Source organism: Truncatella angustata (genome assembly GCF_020726525.1).
Source record: "Truncatella angustata strain MPI-SDFR-AT-0073 chromosome Unknown BKA67scaffold_1, whole genome shotgun sequence".
NCBI lineage: Eukaryota > Fungi > Ascomycota > Sordariomycetes > Amphisphaeriales > Sporocadaceae > Truncatella > Truncatella angustata.
Window position 1 is genome coordinate 2,537,480 of NW_025763381.1, and position 20,989 is coordinate 2,558,468.

The window sequence follows — 20,989 nt, forward strand, 5'->3', positions numbered from 1 at the left end:
GCGTCACTACATAGGCACAGCATACCGATGTACACTAGCGGCCCCGAGTTTCCAGGATTGTGCTGCCAGCAACTGGGTGAGGGTTCAACTGCTAACCGAACCATCACCTCGGGGACAGCGAACTAGCGAAGGCGGTGGGCGCAATATTGGTGCAGCAACACCGCCGGCATTAGACACGCTGGACAAGCAACTGCAATGGGTCGTGGACTGTCTGATCTACGGCTATCTACTGTAAGTACTCGTTGGATGTACTGTACTTTCCAGGCATATGAACAACACATGACGGAGATATCAGCCCTACAGATCTCATATAGGGCCCCATGCAAAGACGATTGATCGATCTAGATCGGGCAGATGCGCGAGCTCGCCGATTAAAGCTGCACGGTTGTCCAGCCTTCCGAGACCATGGAAACAATAGCGCGCATGAGCTCATCGATTCTCTGCAAGCAGGTTGTTGCTCGGTTTCTGGAGGGCAATTACACGTAAAGTATCAAGTCCCGAGAATGATTCGTTGGTGGTGCTACGGGCTACGCGGCAACTAATGCGAGCCCTCTCACCAATTACAAGCCATGCCAGGGTGACTTTCAAATCTTTTCAAAGGGTCCTCCCGTCTGTGCCCCGTTGCTTGCCCACCCGCAATGGAAACGCAAATTCAACGACACCAATGCCAAGCAATTCTTCTCTGCACCTTTGCAATCCTCGAAGCTCCAGACGGCCATATTGACGGCCCACGCTTGCATGGCCATACTAGGCTAGCACTTCGCTTGGGTTCCGGTGGAAGTTGTGCTCTCACCCACACATGCTCGAACCGCGGAAATCACTGCAGGTCTTACAAATGGGACAGTCCCAAACTTGCCATGGCCCCTTTGAACGGTAGGCCCGTGGCTCGTACGCACTTCTCCGAGCTTCGGTGCAGTGAAGATCATCTGAGCCGCCTTCCTGGCAAGCCGGACTCAAGCAACATCTAACCTAAGACGATGATCTCGGGTGGTCATGACTATTGATTACTAAATCCCTTCTTCTCAGCATTGTTCGCGCATCGTCTCCAGAGATCGATTGTTCTCATTCGGCCGTTTGCGGGCGTCGTTGGCCACCGCTCTGCGAAGCAATCTTAATTGATCAATCTTTGATGGGGATCGCCATAGTCTGTATACCATTAGCCACTCATGCTCAAATACTCAGAGACAGTATACTTTAATTCGTATATTCCTGGCCAACTAGGAACGGCATATTTGCAAACTCGAGCTGAACGTATGGTCTGCATCTGTCAGCTATCGACTCCAACTCAACAATAGTCCGGCCACCTGACTCGTTCTACATGGCAAGACTTTGTGACTTCAATCTCAACCCAAGCAAATCGGTGCCACATTGCATTCATTGCAAAGCCACTCGTTGCTTTTACGGTCCGTGGTACTGCGGCTCTGTACAGGCACCCCGTAGGTAGGTTGCGCTGTTATGTCCAGCGCATTCAGATACCCAACATGTACTATTCAGGGTTTCGCTTAAAGTCTGAAACTTTTCCCACATTGACGTTCATACAACCCACCATCGTAATCCATACACTCATAGTCATTCCAAGCTTCTAGGGAGACTCACAGCTACTTTTCTTGCTCATGTCGACAAAGACTATTTTACATTTCACTGCTCATCGGTCCTTAGATCAATGACATCTGTGTTCTGTGCGATCAAGACTGAGTCCCGAACATGTCTGAGCCAACGGTGAGTAACCACAGCTCTCGAAAGCGTTCCTTGACGCTCGTGTACACCACGAATAGCAGGCTTACACGTGTGTGTGCAGGATAGAGAGGCGCAAGACAAGGCCAACCTAACGAGAATTCGTGACAATCAAAGACGTTCTCGTGCTCGACGAAAAGAATATCTCCAGGACCTGGAACAAAGGCTCAGAATTTATGAGCTTCAAGGCGTTGAGGCATCCGCAGAGATACAGCAAGCCGCACGAAGGGTTCTTGACGAGAACAAGAAACTTCGAGTTCTACTTAACGAACAAGGTGTTACTGACAGCCAAATCGAGTCATTCCTCCAGGCATCCAACACCGCTGTTAGTTACACACCCCAGGGACCCACCGCTGCCGAGGAATCTGTGATACAAGCCCTCAGTCGACTTTTAGCACCTCGCCATCCTAGCTTTGACTCTGTGGGCACCCCATTGATTTCACCAGGATACGATGACGACTCGCGCCACAGTAGTATCCTATTTCATACAACGAATGCGGACCCTTCAAATAGTAGGCCGCTTCTTATTCCGACCGGAGAGTTGCGGCATTCCGCTCCATCCCGGACTTATGGGTCGAATAGGCTGGACGAAGATGCGCAAACCTACCATAGTGCCTTGAGCAGCAGAAACAGTCTCGATCTGGACGGTATGACTTTGAACACACCAGTTCAAAGACCGAGCTTGCATCTTGCACGGCAATCGATATCCGACCCAACGGGAATGTGGAGCGACACACCGTCTCAGATCTCACCGGTCTCCACACTTCCATTGCAGACGAGCCTGATCTCGCATAGCCATACATACTTGGACAATGTACAATACGCCCAGCACCAGGCTCCTGCTTTCTCATCTCATTGGCATTCGGGTTTGGGATCAGGGTCAACCTCCGGCAGTAGGGGGATGCTCAACCATGATGTACTACCGACGGTGTCTCACGAGTCATCACAAATAGACAATTTTGACGAAAGTATGGAAGAAAGCGAGTACCATGGGAGGGGCTTCTGATATTTTCAGCACGCTGCATAACTTAGCGATGAGGCCGGCATCGACCCGACTGCCTGTTATACCGATCCCTCTGATGTATATTGATAATGTCCATAACTCATTAAGAGCCAAACGGCGCAGATTATTCAATAGAAAGCGCTGGCGCTTTACTTGTAAAGTCTGTCTAGTGCATACTCAAAGCTAATATTTCATCTATGCAATCCGAATTTGCAAAGGGACAACATCATTTTTCTAGGCTCGCTGAAGACGACCATGAAACATTCTACTTTAGTTGATGATGGTCTTCATAGGTGTAAGAGTTTCTTTGATCTCGACGCTATTGTATCTTTTGTGCGAATTTTAGCGAAAAGAATTCTCAAGATCTTAGGTAAGATGGTGTCGTCCAGGGGTAGAACTGGCGAATCCCAAGCGACTAGTGACATTCCATGCTCCCCGGACTTCCTCCGAGAATTCCTGAACTTTGAAATAATTTCGTGTGTATCCAAGCCCATCCTCTCTATGCTCAAATCCATTAAACGTTTCACTTCAAGCTTTGTGCGATCCTCTGCGAACTGAGGCCGATTGCGATTGACAGTCCAATATACAAGAAACTCCAGCTTCCGAGTAACCTTGGCATGCTCGCATACATTCCAGGCCAGAAAAGACTTTCGTAGGGGGAAAACGAAAATGCCAACCGGCCAAAGATGGCCCTAGGCTACATATACCACGTTGGAGTACCCGTTCTGTGGGCCTCACGGTCAGAAGCTTGTGAACACCGAAACGATAGGAAAGCTCGATAACTGCCTTCGTCATGGCCGCTAACCCGAGGCCATATTGTGGCACTGGGAACGCATGAGAAATCCGAATGTACTGGCTTCATCATATCAATGGGGGATCCTCGCGAATGACATCTGCGGAACGACAAATCGTGCACGATCTCTAGAAACAAAGGCTCTAGGGGGGCTTTCTCCACGAATGGGGTCTGACGATTCAGTACTCTATCATTTTCGAGAACATCGTTTTGCCAAGTCTACACTCGAATTCCGCGACGACCACGACAGGTGATGGGCACAATTTCCAAAGGCTCGTCTGTTCTAGACTCAAACTTGGGCGGTACACAGCGAACGATGAATCCCCGCCGTGGAGCCGCGATGCTGTTGAGCTTGGTAATACTACTAGTGGTCTGTTGCGATGGGTAGCCGCGGTACAGGCCCGTATCCAGTTGACGGAGCTGCTGAACTGGAGCGTTCCCATCTACGAGTTGTATAAGAGCCAGCTGAAACGGGGCACTTGGTGACTCGATGTCTATCAGATAGATGCGTTCACATGCTGTGAAGAACCTCAAGAGCTTCGGGTCTACTCGATCCTGGACGGAGTAAACCTCTTGATTCTATATCACCGAGGTTTGAGGGTTTACTTTGGCCGGGAAATAAGAGGCTCTCAATAGTTACTCAGCTATAGAGAATTGGGCAGCCTATTACGCTGATGAATTTTGGTACTACGATCACAAGTAGATCCCGACCTATGTGAGGATCTCCAAAAGCTCTGTGGTAATCGACATAATGGAACTGCTAGGGTACGTTATCCGCGTATCCGTAACGAGCGCAGCAATTACTCCAAGTTCACTAAAGGGTAATTTGAAAGGCGCGAAGACGAAGAAGTGGTTCAAAGTCCACTGGATACCTGATCTTCTTCAGTTATATAATGCATTGGCTCAGGGCTTCTTGCCACGGTTTCATTCCAATCAGCCCATTACCTTTCTATTATTGCAACGAGTGGGGTTTGAGTATATTGTTTTTGTGCGCAATTTTTCTCGTTAAGGATATTTGGGCACGAGATAGTAATATGTATCAAATTGGACGCAGTGCTAATGGATGTGTATCTCCAAGCCATTCTGCATGAGCTGACAGCGGGCAAAGTCAGTTGTGGTCTTTTGATATAGTTGCAGCCAAAGCACTCATGCCTAGTGAAGTTGCATCTATTCTTCATGGAAGAGGTCCATCAATGAAGATAGTTCATCGCCTGAAGGAAGGAAAAGCAGAAAATGAGAAAAATATCAACTGCAACGTTGGTGATGGTGTCAGCAGTGCCTCGAAGCCAGTACGGCCAAACGTAAGGATATTTTAATCTTTGTTCAATCGATACTCGTCAGGAATGAAAACAAGCTGTCTTCTGAAAATTAATTCGATCGAAACAACCTAAACATGCAGATCCTTCCTCTGAGATGATACATATTCTAACTCCTAACGGTACGCTTGCAACTGTTTGCCTCGGAACAAACCGAGTTATATTTGTTTTCCAATGAAGAATTTCGCGCGCAGCTGTAGTTTTCCAGAGCCAGAGGCTATCTGTTCTCGAAGGACAATGTTTCGCAACATTCAATGGGCTTAGCTTGTCTCCAATATAGAAGCATCAGAAATACTGTCATAATACTCGATACATAAACCTCAGCTTAGATGGTGTTTGGACACGCACACTTCCCGGACCAATGTATTTGTTTTGCGGCGAACAATAAATCAGAATTGATCAGTACTACCAACTATACCTCATGAACCAAGTGATCTGCTAACACGACTCTGCAGCTTGTGTGACCATAATCAACTACACTGGCACCTTTCGAACATGGGTGCGGTTTCGCCAGTCACCACTGGCCAGTGTTCATGTTGTATATTGAAGCATGTCCTCGGATCTCCAGCGCTGCCGGCAGGAGGTTCTGGAATATTATCCAGGGAAAATAATACTGATCTTGGAGGTAGAAAGAAGTAACTGGTTACCCGTCATGATGGCATTGCTGGCGTACAGGACTTTAATTACAATCACAGTCATACATATAAGATGGGTACTGTCTACACGAGCATAGCATATTCTCAATAGCCGTGCCAAAAGCAAAAACAAAAACCATTTGGAGCCTTGGCAAGCCACTGGGGAATAATCGTTGATTGATAAGACGACACGTGAGCTGGTAACAAGACCTCCGTTCAGAGCCGCTGGGCGGTGTGGCAGGATTCCATAAACAAAAGCCAAAATACAGACCCGGCGGCGCAGTCGAAAATGAGTTCGTTGGTTCCCTTCCCTCAAGAGCCGCTACTCCGGACCGTGATTGCACGTCCCTCGATTCCCCTGTTCATTTGTCATCTGACATGATGCAAGGGGGAAATCGGACGTACATTAGCAAAGACGAAAGCCAATGTACCGTGATTTGATTCGATGAGCGTGGCGGCGACCAAATAACAAACGATGGTCCTAGTGATCGGAGTGGCAGGATTCTTCCACAGGGAATGAGGAGAAATCGCAATGCTCATCTCGCAACTAGCACCACGTGCTATGTGCAGTTGGGATCGAGATCACGAACGCCTGGCATGGGCAATCAAAGCGAGGATGGAAGCTATTTGTCGAATTGAGCAAGTTGGCTTTCCACTCAAGTAACTATTTACATATCTCGATGAAGTAATGATACCCCCTGCGCCCCAGCCCCCTTGTCTTTGGTTCGTTGGTAAGTCGAGATCCGCCATGGCCGTGTCAAACCCGACCGTCCGCTACAGTAATTATGTACTGTTGATTCCTCCTTGGTGCATCGTCGCTGAAGCAAGCATGCTGCAAATAACTGCACAGGTGTGTGGATACTAGACTGGGTTAGTGCCTTTATTGGTGGGATGAGCTTTTTGATGCACTGCTCGTCTTGTTTAAGCCTTTCGAGCGTCATTGGGTAACACCATACGGACTGCGAGACCGCCAAGCCGCCTTCCGATTGGGCTAGCCCAAAAGAATGCTGCCAAATAGGAAGAGAACCTTAGCTCATAGAGGTGGAAGGTCTCGTTCATGTCTTAGCTATCTGCCGGCTTGGCTATTGATATGCTGTATAAGCGCTTCGGGCGTTTGTGATAGAGTTACACCGGTCAACAAATTCACCACGGTCGGATTGCGACGCTAGCCCAACCGGTCAGAAACCGAAGCGCACCATGAGCCGTGTATTGTGGGTATTAGTTTCTTTGTTTGCCCCAAAAAAAAACCCCCCCCTATACGTATAGTAGGTGTCTCGAAAGGTGATGGTCCGTCTCAAACGTGACCGGTAGTGTGGCTGACATCGATGCTGTCACATCAACCGCTGCTGATCGACGTGCTGTACAACGTGGGACGAACACAGTACCCATTATCTGCAGCTAAAGGGGCGGCAAATCCAAGCCTGATCGCTGACACGGCAGAAGACCTAGGGTCTCGTGGGGGCCGCAGATCACGCCGACGAGACTAGAAAGCGGACGCAGCTGGGGGATCGTGCCACTCTATGCTTACTATAGCTACCCTGATATCCGCTCAAAGCTGGATTCATGGGATGCGCATCAGAAACGGCTCGTCCCCGAGGTACCCGGTAACCGCCATCTTACATGGAGCGATCTCGTAGGGCTGATGGGGTACCGGGCAGTTTGGTGTAACAAATCTCCACAGATATAGCTAGAAGCTTCTCGCAAGATAGTAACTACCATAAGCCCGCTCAATGCTTGATGAGATCGTAGCGGAGCTGAATGTGTGCTTCACTCCGAGGTCTACCTACGGGGGGTCATCGCCAAACAGTGGACACCGCAAATTCTTCTGGGCCATTACCACGTCTCATGCACCCTGCAGGCTGCAGCCATATTGCCCCGCTACAAGTGTGCCGCAGCTTTTCAAAGGGACCATACAGCTTGGAGTTGTCAGCACTTGGAGGTTTACTTCGATACAGTGATGTGGCATGAATCAACAAGCATATATCCTGGATACACACTGATGCTTTTCATTCCATGAGGCGCCTGGGTAGATGTCGGGTCCTTCTAGATGCGAGCTGGGTCAGGCTGTCCGAGAAAGAAATATGCAGCCAGTCTGGTGTGCATGGCAATGACGCACCAGATGCATCCAGAGCCGAAGAAAAGCATACGATGGACTGGATTCCTGGTCAGAAGCAAAAACGCCGACAGACTCCCTTGATGCAATCCAAGATGGGTTGACGTCTTCGGCGACTAACAGATACCCCACCATCTGTCACCCGAAATTTAGTTAACCGACTCGCCGAATATAGTGAATGAGTAGCTCAGGTCTGCCGACGAAGCTGGAATAACCTAACAATTGACACGTCAACAACAGGGCCTACGCAGCAGGGACTCTTTGGTTCTGTTGCAAGACCGAGTATAAATCGGAGAGGTATACGTAGTACCTTCATAGTGCGGGTACCGTACCCACATCGACTCCCCCCACCTTGCTGATCTTACTGTAGCTTCTACAATCTATTGCTCCAGAGAGGGCTGTCGGCCAGAAGCTGCTACTGTATGGATCCCAAAGTTACCGCACTGAAGGAATCGGCTTATCTGTGTAACCTAGTGCCAGAGGGCCCTGTACATATACGATAGCCGCACTGAGAAAAGGCAGGGAGTAAATGAACCCTTAACACTGTGACGCGCTTCCCACGCATAGTTACTTGCAGATCGCAAAAACGGTAGCATACGCTTCCACCATGCGCTCAGTTCTCAGCACACTTCGTTGATTGATTTTTTCTATGATCAACAGAGCTTGGCAACGCACGAAAACCCGTTGTAACCGAAACAGAAGACATAGACATGATTCACTCTTGTCCAGCTCCACATAACCTTATTTAGACCACGGTCAAGCCGAGTTGCAAGATGTCGTTCCCGGTAGGCACAAGAGGTCCTCTGTAATAACATGGTTTGAAAATTTTGCGCAGTCAATCTCTCGTAAGCGGAATGCCGGCCTGAACGATGCTGGCGGACTTGTTAGATTGATCACGGGTAGTTCAAAAGATCCTTCAATGACCAGCGCGTGCAGCACAACTCGGCGGAACCGGTCAATGTAAGGCAGAGGCTGAGCAAATAGTAATCCGGGCCCGAAAATTCCCAGCTATGTTGGTATCGATGATGCAGGCTCCAAAAGTCTTTGACAGTATTTCTTTCTTTCTTTAGGGGTACGTCGAATGCATTTTTAGATGTCTGCGTCGCCAGCCTTGCTTGCCAAGCCTTGCGTTGCTTTTGCATGGAGCTACTGCCCCCGAAGAGCTTAAGATGTTGATGTCGCGATGATGTATGTATACGAGAGGTTGTAGCGCCATAGGGTCGGGTTTGAAGTCCTGATTGTGACGTATTCAATAGCAATTTCTTGGGGCTCCATTGTTGAGTTTTAATGTCCATCTACGAAGGTATGTATGTAAGCGTAAGCTTGCGACTGCTCTGTCTTGACCTTGAGTGAATGAATAAAGCTAGGGAACAGCAATCAAAGAACCAAACACTCTGAAGCCGAAAAAGCTTGGTTCAATGTACTTGGTACCAACCTGCACTACACGTGTCGAGACAACGGACACCCATTACCCTAAGTACCTCCATAGCTCTTTCGTGTCTGCAGGTGTGGGCGAATTCGCAAAGAATGGCAAAACCTGGCCCCTGGTGAGATGTGAGAACCGGCTTTAGCACATCAGCTCATTCCGGGGGCCTTTAGTTGAACAGGGTAGGGAGGGTTGCTCTAGTGCCCGCAGTGGGTCAAGGCTCTGTGGATTGAAACGCAGCTCGGATAAGCTAGTCATTCCTCCGCACGTTTCCAGACACTCCGTTATGCTCCATGCCACCGTAAGTAATTGGGTCCATTTAAATGAACGCTGCTGGGATGGCTGCTGGGATTGCTGATGGCTGACACAACAACAACAACATCTAGAGCCAGTGTACTCTGCTAAGTTAATCTGCGAAAGACACACATAGTTGGCAAAGCTACCGTCCTAGTAATGTATTGGAAGTCTCTCCGTGTCGCCACGTGAGGCCTTGCGCGTTGTCGTACTTGTCGGCGTTGTACAGAACATGGCTAATTTTCACCAACCGAGAGAATTCTTCTGTGGTAACAGACGACAAGAGAAACTCAACTTCCTAGCGCTTTATTCCGGCTACATAATTCCTGGTAGCTTGGATGTTGCAAGGTTCTATGTTCGGTTGTGGAAAGTCGATGGTCAGGACACAACACACAATGCTCCACCCACAACTCCAAGGTTCTGCCAAGAGAACGCATATGCAACAAGGATCTCGCCAGGAGCGTCTGCAATAGGAACAAAAACCAACACAGGTGATAAATCATACCCCCTCTGTCAACGCCGCATGTACCCTTTCGTTTTGGACCCTAGTGATTATCGGTACCGCGACCGTATCATTACTTTGTCTTCCACCAAGTCAGGAACGATAGTCTTGGGTATATCGTCCTCAACATAGAGCCGTCAACCAGTTTCAAGTCGAACCTGTACAAGTACTCGCCGAGTCCACCATCGTCCAAATGAACGCCTCAAACCGGCCTTCTGTTAAGTCGTCGGGATATACCTATCAGACCTCCTTATGTATGTCCATATCCCATTTTGCCTATGCGCATGCGCCCGAGATCTGTTCCCTTGCGCCGAAAATCAAGCCATCCATGCATGCAATGTGTTTTCCGTAAATCCCGTTTCATTCCTTATAAAATCCATATGCTTCGTAAAGGTAGACGAGTTCAAAGATCAGGGAGCCAGTGGTGGATGTTGAGACATACCCAGGTCTTTCAGGTTGGCTGAGGAACAGGATAGTACCCAGCCGAGGTCGGTTTGCCGTCAAATCGATTGCAACTGGATCCAAAGAAACTAGGCCCTGGGTAACAAATACTTGGCAAACTCCCCTCGCTCTCGTTCTTGAGTCTTGACCCTGGAAGTTCAACCCTGGCAATCGAGGGTATCATGTTGTCCTGGTCGCTGCGCGGGAAGATCGCAATCTCTCCCCTGCTTTCTGCGCCTTCGTAGATCGGAGCAGGGTAATACTGGTATCCTTTGGTGTTCTCTATGGCCTTGCACTGCTCCGCCGACATGACCTGGTCCATTTGCATATCATGATGACGAGTCGTTCCGTAATGGTGCGCCGATCGAGGGTCGTAGCCACCAGCGCCATACCCTGAACCCATGATTGACGGCCCAGGACCATATTCAGGAACCGGTCCGCCAGAATAACTTCCAAGAGTACCGCTGGATCCGCCTGGGCCGCTACTAGCGCTTCCTCTCCTCTCCGATTGGTAATGGCCTGGAGACCGTCCGCGTACAATCATCTTCGCCGACTTCCGTTGCGCAATCTTCAACCACTCTCTTGCCTGTCCTGCGGGATCCCCTATAGGCGCAACATGTGCATGAAGCTCAACAACAAGGTGATAGTATTGTTGGGCTGCTCGGCGTTTCCCGTTATTGGCTGTTGCTTGCTTGAACTGAATTCTTTCAAAAGTGTGTTCCGTTGGATGGGAGCCTTGGGGTTGAGAGTAGTCCCCATAAATACTGCCAGAAGTGCCGCTAGTAAGACGGTGTGGGTTTGTGTAGATGCTTCCCACACTTCCAAGATGGTGTGGCGTTGGTGCTGGCTGTTTAGGGCTGAGCTTGACTCTGTCAGGTCGTGAAATAGGTCCCTTGTCACGCTTCGGTGTATGTTGTACTAGGTCGATAGTGTGGGCGTCACTCTCAGCTACCACCGCGGAAATGGTCATGGCAAAATCGAAGACATCATAGAAAGTCCCAGAACCATTCGGCCTGTATTGGATTCCAAGGTTGTGAATGTTAGGAGGCTCGAGAGTAAACGCGCATATGCAAGAGAAGTAATTTCGTCTATAGCAGGTCCATTCTCCTTCGGACAAGAAGAAGCCTTTGTCGATGGTTCCTTGGATGTCAATTTTGTCGATTGTTGTTGTTGAAGAACCGTGACCATTCACGTAGAAAAGCTGACCGTGCGAGATAACCTGTTGAAGGGGCGGGATGTTCATCACGCCTTTACCCGTAGTGTATGGATTGGCATCCATCCTGATGGAAGCTAGCGGGTTTGGGTAGCCAATACTTGGACTTGGTGTGGGTGACAGCGGGTGTCGCCGCACAGGTCCAGAGAACGCTGGTGATCTTTGATTTTGACCTAGCCTAGATAAAGGTGGACTATGTTCGTAGATGCTTCTTGCGGTGTATGCTGGCGTTGGTAGCGAGATAGGGCGTTGGCCATGTGCCATCAGCGTGGAAGATGTTCCGCTGCTACTCATGTGAGCATCGTAACTACCACACCGGGCTGTCGTAACACATGGATTGAGGGTTGGAGAGAAATGTACGACATACCTAGAGCCTAGGCGTTGTAGGCTAGGAAATCCGGATGAGTAGATTGAGTTCGTGTCGGGAACATAAAGGGGTGCTGTGAAGAGAACTTGTGACGAAGACTGGCTCTCTAACGTTAATGGGGCTGGATTCGAGTCCTGGCTATAGCTGGCCGAGCATCAGCAGGGGTTCTGCCAGGTGGAGGATCGCAAACGGTATGTCAGACAAGACGACGCAACAGCGTCGCTATTGTTCACCGTGCCAGACATCGCCTAAGTACCACAGGCGGTGGTACTGCCAACGCTTGAGTGTGACAGGGCCAAAAGGGATTGGACGAGGGCAATGATCACCCACCATGCGGCGAGCAACTGGAGAAGCCACAGGTTTGAAGTGTAGCACCTTCAGGCTATTGAAGGCCGCACACCCTTGCACAACGCGCCCCCCGCACCTATAGACCTGTAGGGCGGCGCATTGGGCGGCGACCTGACGAATATGATGCAGAAATTCCAAAGCTAGCATGCTTCGTAGTGGGAAATAACACAGTTTCGGAGGAGCCTCCAAGACTTTATACTACATATGAGGGTGGGCCATGGTGCAGGTTGAGGTCTCATGTGGGTTGGATACGAGGAAAAGACTTCTTGCTCCTTACTCACCTCATATCAGAACCATCTGGTATATTCATGTAGTCCAGCCCGTTGCAGGAGGGCGCCGAAGGCTCGAAAGTCTGCTATAATTCCAAACAATATCAGCAAAGCCTCAAATAAGAAACCCTGTGAGTTATAAGGTGTGATCTGTCGAATCCCGTGGGCCGCTTCATTACCAGACTGTTATCATATCTCGCGAATGTTGCAAAGATCAACTGAGGCAAAGTCTAGAAACTGGTGACCACAGTTAGCAGGGTCTCTGTCGTTGTTGTGACTTACAAAGTAGAGTGCTTGTTAAAAGGAGAATGGTTGATGTTGACATTCAGAGGGTACATCCAAGGGGACAGTACACTGTCGCATGCACTGTGATACAAATACTAGGGTGCAAAAGAGGGATAAGAAGCTTACTGAAATGCAGGATGGTAGAGTTGGGGGAATGCAAAGTGATCAGTAATGTGGGCAGTGGCACTTCACCACCAGGGGATTGTTTCGAGTAGCACAAACAAGCGGGAGGTTGCTGTGCTTATTCGCACCTTGTCTTCTCTAACCAACAATGATCGAACAAAAGCGCGAGACAGCAATTCATCAAAACAGATTGGATACAGTCTCACTAGGGAAGAAAGATCCGGTACTTCATTCCAGATTGATCGCAGAATTGTTGTACGGATAAAAATGTACTGACCTTGTTGACGTTCCAGTGTTCAGGTTGTCGAGACTGGATCAATGTCCCTAAGGACTGCCCTGATCCGCAATACCGGGATGCATTGAATCCCGATTGGTATCGGCACTGATTGAAAGGTCTTGCTGCATTCGGCGCAGAGCGAATATTGGCTGATCGGCTTCGCGACACACGCGAACAGACGATTCAAAAGCTGAGGAGAGGTGGTGTGTGAATCATGGAGAGAATTAGAATTACCTTGGGGAGTGAAGAATTCATATGAATATGCAATTTGCCAGGCCCTCACTCGGAGGCGTTCACTGGCTACTAGAAAATGCTTTTGTTCGGTTATAACGGCGTTAAACCGTTCTAAACGGTCAGCATGGCCAGGGTCTTCATCGAGCTGTGCAGGGGTGTTGCGAATCAATCAGACTTGGGTAAGCGATGCCGGTAAGGAACGTACATGAAGGTCCTGCGAAGGGTAGTATTCCAGGATCAACCTGACCAAGCCTGGCTAACAAGACTGTCGACCTCCCTTGTTGCACGTCCGCCTGTCAAGGATCCAAGTGTGCTTGCTTGAAAAATATAGCCCGAAGGTTTGCTTCCCCTAGTAAAGCCCAACATCAGCTTATTAACCACTGACTGTAGGCTGTCAATCTGACCAGACTAAACAGTATGCGAAGGAGCAGTCAATATAAGCTCTTGCATACTCATGAATGAAGCTCACCCCTCCTCAATCGGTACTCGAGAGACGCGTGCAGCGCGCAGCCTCCCTGGAAAGCTGGGCGCCGTTTGTGTAGGAGTTATCGTTGATGCAGATTTCGACAGTCTATGAGGCAAACTGCCAATCCCTCTAGAGCTGTTCGATTTGCGGCTGGTGCATGCGCCCCGGAAGCTATAGTTTCTGAGCGAGGTACACTAACCTATACGAGAGTCCTGCGGTCAGTCCTTCCAAGCTATTAGCATAAGGTTGAAGAAGTGACTCGTGCGATCTGATTGATGATACGACTGCATGAGATGCCGCGCCACCGATTGGGTGGAGCGAATAGGAAGACGTAGGAAGATACAACCTTGTCCGTGGATGAGAAGTTGGCAGTTGCCGCAGAAGACAAGTCCTGAACGTACCTTGCGAGTATAAAGTGAGAATCTAGGTGCAGGACCTAAGAGATATTGAAATTTATAGTGGTCAAGTCCTTCTCTTTCCTGGACCGGGAGCGAAGTGACCCGTATCGAGAGTCTGTTCAGTGACGTAGCTCCGGAGTCGTGTAGTCAGAGTTGTCCTTGGGTAGAAAGCAACATATAATACTCAATTAGTTGTTGAACCGACTGACACGAATTAGGATGCGTTGAGAGATGTAGGATAAGAGGTAATCTATATATTCGTAGTTTGTGATGCGGGTCTCTAAATGGCGGCGCTGAAAGGCTTAAAAGATGTAGTGGTATAGGTTTTGGAGGCTTGAGAATTGTGTGGTTGTTACACAACTTGAAAATAACTTGGACTAAGAGCGTTGATGGCTGTGTCGAGATGGCAGAGGTGGATCCTCCGACGATGAAGTGAAGTAGATGGAGGATTTGGAGAGAAGCCGGACGAGACTTAAAGACAGCGCAATGCAGCCGGGTCTATCCTCGTTAGGTCTGGATAGAAGTAGACGGTTGTGCAAGCTGAATCCTCTAAGACACAGGCGGTTATCTGACAGTTGAATAGATGTGGAGAGACGGCTTCGGTTCCTTTATTGTGTTTAGGGTTTCATATCAAGCAGGCTGGAGTCGCCAACGAACATATGCGATGAAAGCAGATACACGACTGACGGGGGTTTGATCGTGTGGGCGTGTGTGTAAATCACCATTAGAGGCAACGAAACAAGTAGCTCTGTACTAGGACATGCAGAACTGCTGAAAGGGCTTAGTTCCAATTTTCCTAGTTTCAAAAGAAGGTCGAGTAAATGACCGAATGAGATTGAAGTGATGAGGCGAGGTAAAATGAGGTGAGGTGAAGCTTTGGTCAAAGGCAAAGTTGCAGCCTTGGACCCTGAGTACTGGGCAATTTCCAGATCCAGTTTTCGACAATCAAAGCAAGAAGCCGCCGAGTTACAGGGTCGCTGCTTCAGCTTGTTTTAGTTTACCCAACCTCAAAAGGGACCGGACAGTATTTTAGTATTTCTGCAGCATCATACAGACCTTCAGACTGACTGTCTTGACAGATACACTAGATAGTATAGTTCAGAAGTGAAGCCGCGTTTCTCATTCTCATATCGCAACGAAACACTCGAGAGGCGAACTATAATCTATAGCGCACATAATCAGGCCGAGCCTTTAAGATTACAGTTGGTTCTACAATCAAGCACTGGCCTAGTTTCTTGGGCATTACCGGATGAGAGTATCATTGGGCGGGGGAAAGTCAACATCCATGACTAAGTTTGGCACGACTTGGCCTGTCCAGTACGTGTAGGCTGGCAAGATCGGTGTGCTGTGCTTTGCTGTACTTCTAAAGAACTCCGCAGATTCCCATGCATCAGAGCTGCAGCTACCCTACCATCAATTGCTCTACGAGACGCCACAAACATTGCTGGTAACGGAGAAAGGATCTGCCTGGCTGAAGGGGTGGTCCAATCTTCGGCAACCTGCAGCACATTCTAACACGCTTCTCAGTCGATGTAATTCAAGGTCAGTGCCCGCCATTGAGATCGGAATTGCATGCATGATTAGTTATGACCAGGCCTAAATGGAGGATTGAAGAAATAACGCAAAAACACGCAAGTCAGCTGGCACTTATGCTATCTCTCTAGAAAAAGTACTTTATCGTCGGTGCACAACGTGCCGTACATCGCGATAGAGCATGTAAATCAGCCAAGGAACGCTCTATAAACGGCCGTGGCGGTAGGCTTCCAAGGGAACCAGAGATCTCGCCTCGAGCTAGTATCCATCAAAGTGAAGTCAAGATCCAACGTCGCTCTCGGCGTTAATACGTTACTAATGGAATGGGTCCGCTAACCAAGGTTTGCTTGCATGCGTAGTCGAGGGGGAAACATGGGGGTGACTCCGCCAGTTCTCGTTAGTTACGAGAATGAGAACGCTTATTTTAGCTTTCGGCCCTACCCTAAAGGCACCAAGCAACGCCCGACGTCTTGAAGGAGTTTAAAACACTTCGATGTTGGGATTTCTCGGCAGCGACCGACCGACAGTGGCCAGACCTCGCTTATTTTTGTCTGGTACACTATAGTAAACGCACCCCAGGGCGACTAGCTAGGTGGGCCATTATATCAAGTGCGCATGTCGTGACAGATTTCCTACGAGCCATCGATTTCATACTCCACTGGGTCTCGAGAAGAAGGGGAACTTACTTAATCAAAGACTCTAGGCCAACCGCTTGACACGTGAGATAGAGTTCATGTCAAAATACAATCGGCCGAGCGCCACCACACCAACCGGTGCACTGTCTACGGGACTTGAAGAAGCTAAGCACTACAGGCACGGATCTGCCGATTAGCTCATCATCTATTCTATTAGTCTCGTCCATAATCGAACCATGGCCACTCGCAAGCGAGAGAACAACTCAAAGCCTCAGCATGCTAGCGCCAATGTCAAAGCTCGCGACGAACTTATGTGATGTTATAGGATATGGAGCAAAGGAGGCAATAGGAGGCTAAATGAGGCTAGCCGTTAACTCTGCTGCGTGCTTCGACCTTGGTCAACCAATAGTATTCATTCATACCCGAGACCTGGGATTTAGAGCCGAAGGTTCGCTTCAGGGTCCTCGTCAGAAGCAGTCACTTCAAATCATGTCGCCGCGTCTACGATAACAGTCGACAGTGATTCACCTTGTCTCTCCCCATCCATACCTGATATAGCAAAATAACCCATAGTAGCGGAACCCGTGACCCTGCGACGATCTCAAGGGAAAGTAATACGTGCAGGTTGCCGTAAGAAGGTGGAGTAGTTGGCAGCATTCAGCCATCCAGCCCTTGGAAAATGCAGTGACCCTGGCATATGACCGCATACCCCAAGTGTTTCAGATCACGACTCTCTTCAGCCGTTTCATGCTGCACTGCAGTGGCAAATGCCGCATTCCAAGCTTCAGTGCCGACTTGATTACTCGAGGTTGTGCTCATCAACTGCAGGAACTGTCATTCCCAGGGCAACCCATATGATCATCACAACGTGAGTGTCGTCATTTCGCTTAGTCTACGTTCAACCAGCAGTGGCCAAATTGTATCATAGTCAGTCTGTGTCATCCGATATTCGCCCAAGGGATCCCCCGCCGTATGATATGTTTTTTTCCTGGGCGCAGTGGTATCGCGTTTGCACAGTGAAGCTGTATCGGAACGGGCCGCTACGTTTGGCTTTCTTGTCAACCTGGCTGAAGCTGTCGTGCCTGTCTCCCTTGACGCGCCTCATAATTAATAGTCATCGGAGCAGTATCACGTTGGGCACATCGTTGAGCCGCAAGTCTGTACAGGCCATCCTATCAAGGAAATTTGAGTTTCTGGAAATCATTTTCTGGGACTTCCTGTACAAAGCTTTCAAATCTTGTACGCTGTGATATGTCATGGAGATCCTCAAATATGTGTACCGTCTGGGTGGTTGAAGCCTTCTGTCCCATATACATGTGGTCACAACATGGCGTGGAAATCTTGACGTGATTGTCCTTTGACGCGGTTCGACTTTTTCCGTAGGTATCCATCATGCAGTAAGCAGGTGCCGTGACAGGGGTAGCACATGGCAATGGTCGGGATAGAGTAACTTCGAAGACAGTGATGAGGTCTCCACTCGGTGCTGTTAATGGACTTGTCGAGTTGTTACGCAAGATGGAGCAACAGGACGCGCACGAAGCCCGTCAATGACTTTTAAAACGCTGGCTATTACTGGCGGCAACAGGCTAATCGGACCGCTAGAACGGGGTAGACAATATTTGTAATGTCTTCCAATAACGAAAAACGGAGAGGGCGGATAGAGTCATGGCTAGATATCATGTCGCTGGAATTCCATTCCGCACTGTGACAGGCCTTCGAGATTCCAGCGCAATCCCGCTTCCAAACACAGCACAGCGGTTTGCATTAAATTTTGATTTTCGAGCGCTCACCGGCTGCTGCATTAACGTCTTGGGCCAATCGGCGCGCCACTAGCAAGGATCAAGATGAGGGCTCCTTTCTTATTTATCGGGAGCTCATACATAATTGAATTGATCAACTTGCGAAAGAGGTTAGTGTGAACAGAGAAACTTTACCCTGGTTAGAACTTAGCAAAGTGGCGATCAGCCGCTGCATCGACGGACGGCAACAAACGCTTAATTTAATCTCACAGCGTGTTATCTAACATGAATCAAATTTCATCCACTCTTGGTCATGAAGAAACATGCATATATTCCCGAACGTTTTAAAACACCGAGAAAAGAAATTAACATAACCCAGCCTCCGGGAGGGAAGCAATCCACGTGCTTGATCTCGACGAGAGAATATATTATTTTCCCGACTTTCGTTAGCATGAAACGTCACAATCAAACAGCTTTCGGGTCTGCTCTGCTCTGCTCTGCTTGCAGCCCATCGGATAGCAGGCAGGTGCGGAACCAAGGCCCTGGCCCGGGTGATTCACATTGCTCCGTCTCAGTGCATCTAGAAAGGTTCTCCAGCATTGGACCGCCCATTGGCCGTAAGCAATCTCCTGCCAATGCACTGGATTCCTCACTTTAGCAAATCATCATGACCCAATGGCCGTCGCCAAGATATTGTGGTTGGCTGCCGTGCGTATTGCAGTCGCAAACCCAGGGGTTTAATAGGACTAGTGAGCAATATGTAAACGGAGATTTTGCTTACATGTGCCTGTGAGCTCGGTGAGCTCTTTCCTCTTTGCGAGGACTTTTGACCACAAAGTAACTTGGTAGAGTCTCCTGCAACGTGGACATGCCACCCTACCCAGCTCATTGGAACACCTCCCACGGGTGTTATGCGAGGCCGAACGGGACGAAAGTCCTTTACAGCGGTCAATACTCAACGAGTGTGTGTGTGTGCGTGGGTTTAGCGCTGATGTACAAACCCAAATATCTTCTGAGCCATCTGAGAACGCTTATACTTTGATATGTTTATCGGGAATGGAATCGTGTACGATTGGTGTACCATAGAATTCCTCACGCCAATATTCACCGCATGGTGGTCTGGCCTTATTCGTCCTGGTCACGATTTAGTAAAAGTAGACTGGTCGTTTGATGTTCTGCTCGACCCCGTGAAGCCGGCGCCTTTGGATAATTAACCAACCACACACGCAAATCCTTAGTTACCGGCGCTCTATCGGACATGATCAGGCTATTGTCTTTATCACAATGCTCTTCTTCTCCATCTGTTCCAATCTTTTTGGCGCTCGACCACGTGAATACCGAAGAACCGTTCGATATGCATGCATCCATGACGAGCTTTTTCGACTCGCACACCCTATTAAGCAGGGCTGTGACTTTTTAGCCTGTGTGCACAATCTGTACATCTGTACCATAAAAAGGTCTCAAAATTGATAATGCCATAAGAGTATAGGCAGATATTTTTCATATGTTCCAAAGGTCGGTCTGTATCTTGACGTATTGCAAATTATTTTTTTACAGGTATGCCAAGGCATAATACACACATCTGGGGATTTGTTCTTTCACGATACGATTCTGGACCTCACAAGTAACAAGCGGTGAGCAGTGGCGGCTACTTCCGATGTGCTTCGAATTGCCACCCTCTCGACCAGGCACTTCCATCGAGAAGAAGTTTGCCTTTTACTGGTTTTTATTGCATCTGACTTGATTGTAATCCAGAAATTGAGCTTGCATGGTGGGTTGTACTTTTTGACAAGAGCTCCAATTTTGAAGAGCGCTACGCCATGTCTTCGCGGTCTAAGATTTTCATGCTCATGGAAGCCAAGACGAGAGTTATATGGTGATACAGGCAGATTGAGTTGCTAGATCCCCCCCCCCCCCCAAAAAGACCTCGTAAGTGCTTTACCCGAAATTGTATCGCTAGAAAGGTAGCACATTCAACCACCATGTTTCTTGCGTATGATATTAATGATTGACCATTATTTGACCAGTATTTCGTTGTTTTAATTTTCTACAGAATCTCGCGCTCTGCACTGCTGGGTTACTTAATACTTCTGCCTGTGTCATTCACTGGCAATTGCGCGGGTCATCATTCCCAGACGCGGATCATCTATCTACGTCGGAACAAGCAGTATTCCTTCAGCTTTACGCATTTTCTTAATTGTTTTATGTCAGTGATTTCATATAGACGCACTTCTGCAATGTGTCAGACTGCTGGAATTGCTATTCCAGGAATGACGTGTTCTGCACAACCTGTAATTACACGAAAACTCCCTACAGTCATCTACACCTTTCAAAGGAGACGATGCTGTGAGCCAAAGCGGTCGAATGCCCCGCGTTCCTCGAGACCGTCTATCAACGTCAAACTTCGCGCTTTTCAAATGTTGACCTACCGAACATTTTCGCTTCGTGCTTCCGATTTGGGTCTATCTCACTTGCGTTTGCCCAAATTGTTGCCCTCCCCCTGGAAACCTTGCTCTCGTGGCCATCTATCGACCCTTAGGCCGTATTTAGTTCATGTTGTGACCGTGGTCACCAAACCGGTCGGATTGTGCGAGCACACGGTCATTGCTCTCTCGGAGAGAGCAGTGAGGCAGAGTCTCAAATTTGTCCAACATCAAGTACCCACTCTAATACATGACGTGCGTGGTAGATAGATGATGGACGACAATCGCAGCCATGACTTGCGATGAAACCTCGTCTTCGTTGGCAAGGATTTCCTGGTCAGCCTCCAACTTGGTCCTGCGAACTCGCTCTTGAGATGTCAAGTGCGGAAGGTCGATGGAGGTGCTGAAGAAGGCGCTTGTGT

At 48.7% G+C, this 20,989-nt stretch overlaps 3 protein-coding genes across 3 annotated transcripts; 2 read left to right on the forward strand and 1 right to left on the reverse strand.

Annotated features, from left to right (window-relative positions):
* Positions 1-1,704: 1,704 nt before the first annotated feature.
* On the forward strand, positions 1,705-2,740 carry BKA67DRAFT_652885 (uncharacterized protein; the record flags this gene model as incomplete). The annotated part of the gene is made up of 2 exons (XM_046106245.1): positions 1,705-1,719; positions 1,799-2,740. 2 exons carry the CDS (start codon positions 1,705-1,707, stop codon positions 2,738-2,740), a joined length of 957 nt encoding a protein of 318 aa, XP_045963793.1.
* A 7,368-nt stretch (positions 2,741-10,108) lies between these two features.
* On the reverse strand, positions 10,109-11,912 carry BKA67DRAFT_23688 (uncharacterized protein). The gene has a single exon (XM_046095663.1). It carries the CDS (start codon positions 11,762-11,764, stop codon positions 10,268-10,270), a length of 1,497 nt encoding a protein of 498 aa, XP_045963794.1. The 5' UTR covers positions 11,765-11,912; the 3' UTR covers positions 10,109-10,267.
* A 5,240-nt stretch (positions 11,913-17,152) lies between these two features.
* On the forward strand, positions 17,153-17,908 carry BKA67DRAFT_545309 (uncharacterized protein). Its single transcript, XM_046101321.1, has one exon. It carries the CDS (start codon positions 17,383-17,385, stop codon positions 17,653-17,655), a length of 273 nt encoding a protein of 90 aa, XP_045963795.1. The 5' UTR covers positions 17,153-17,382; the 3' UTR covers positions 17,656-17,908.
* Positions 17,909-20,989: the final 3,081 nt, after the last annotated feature.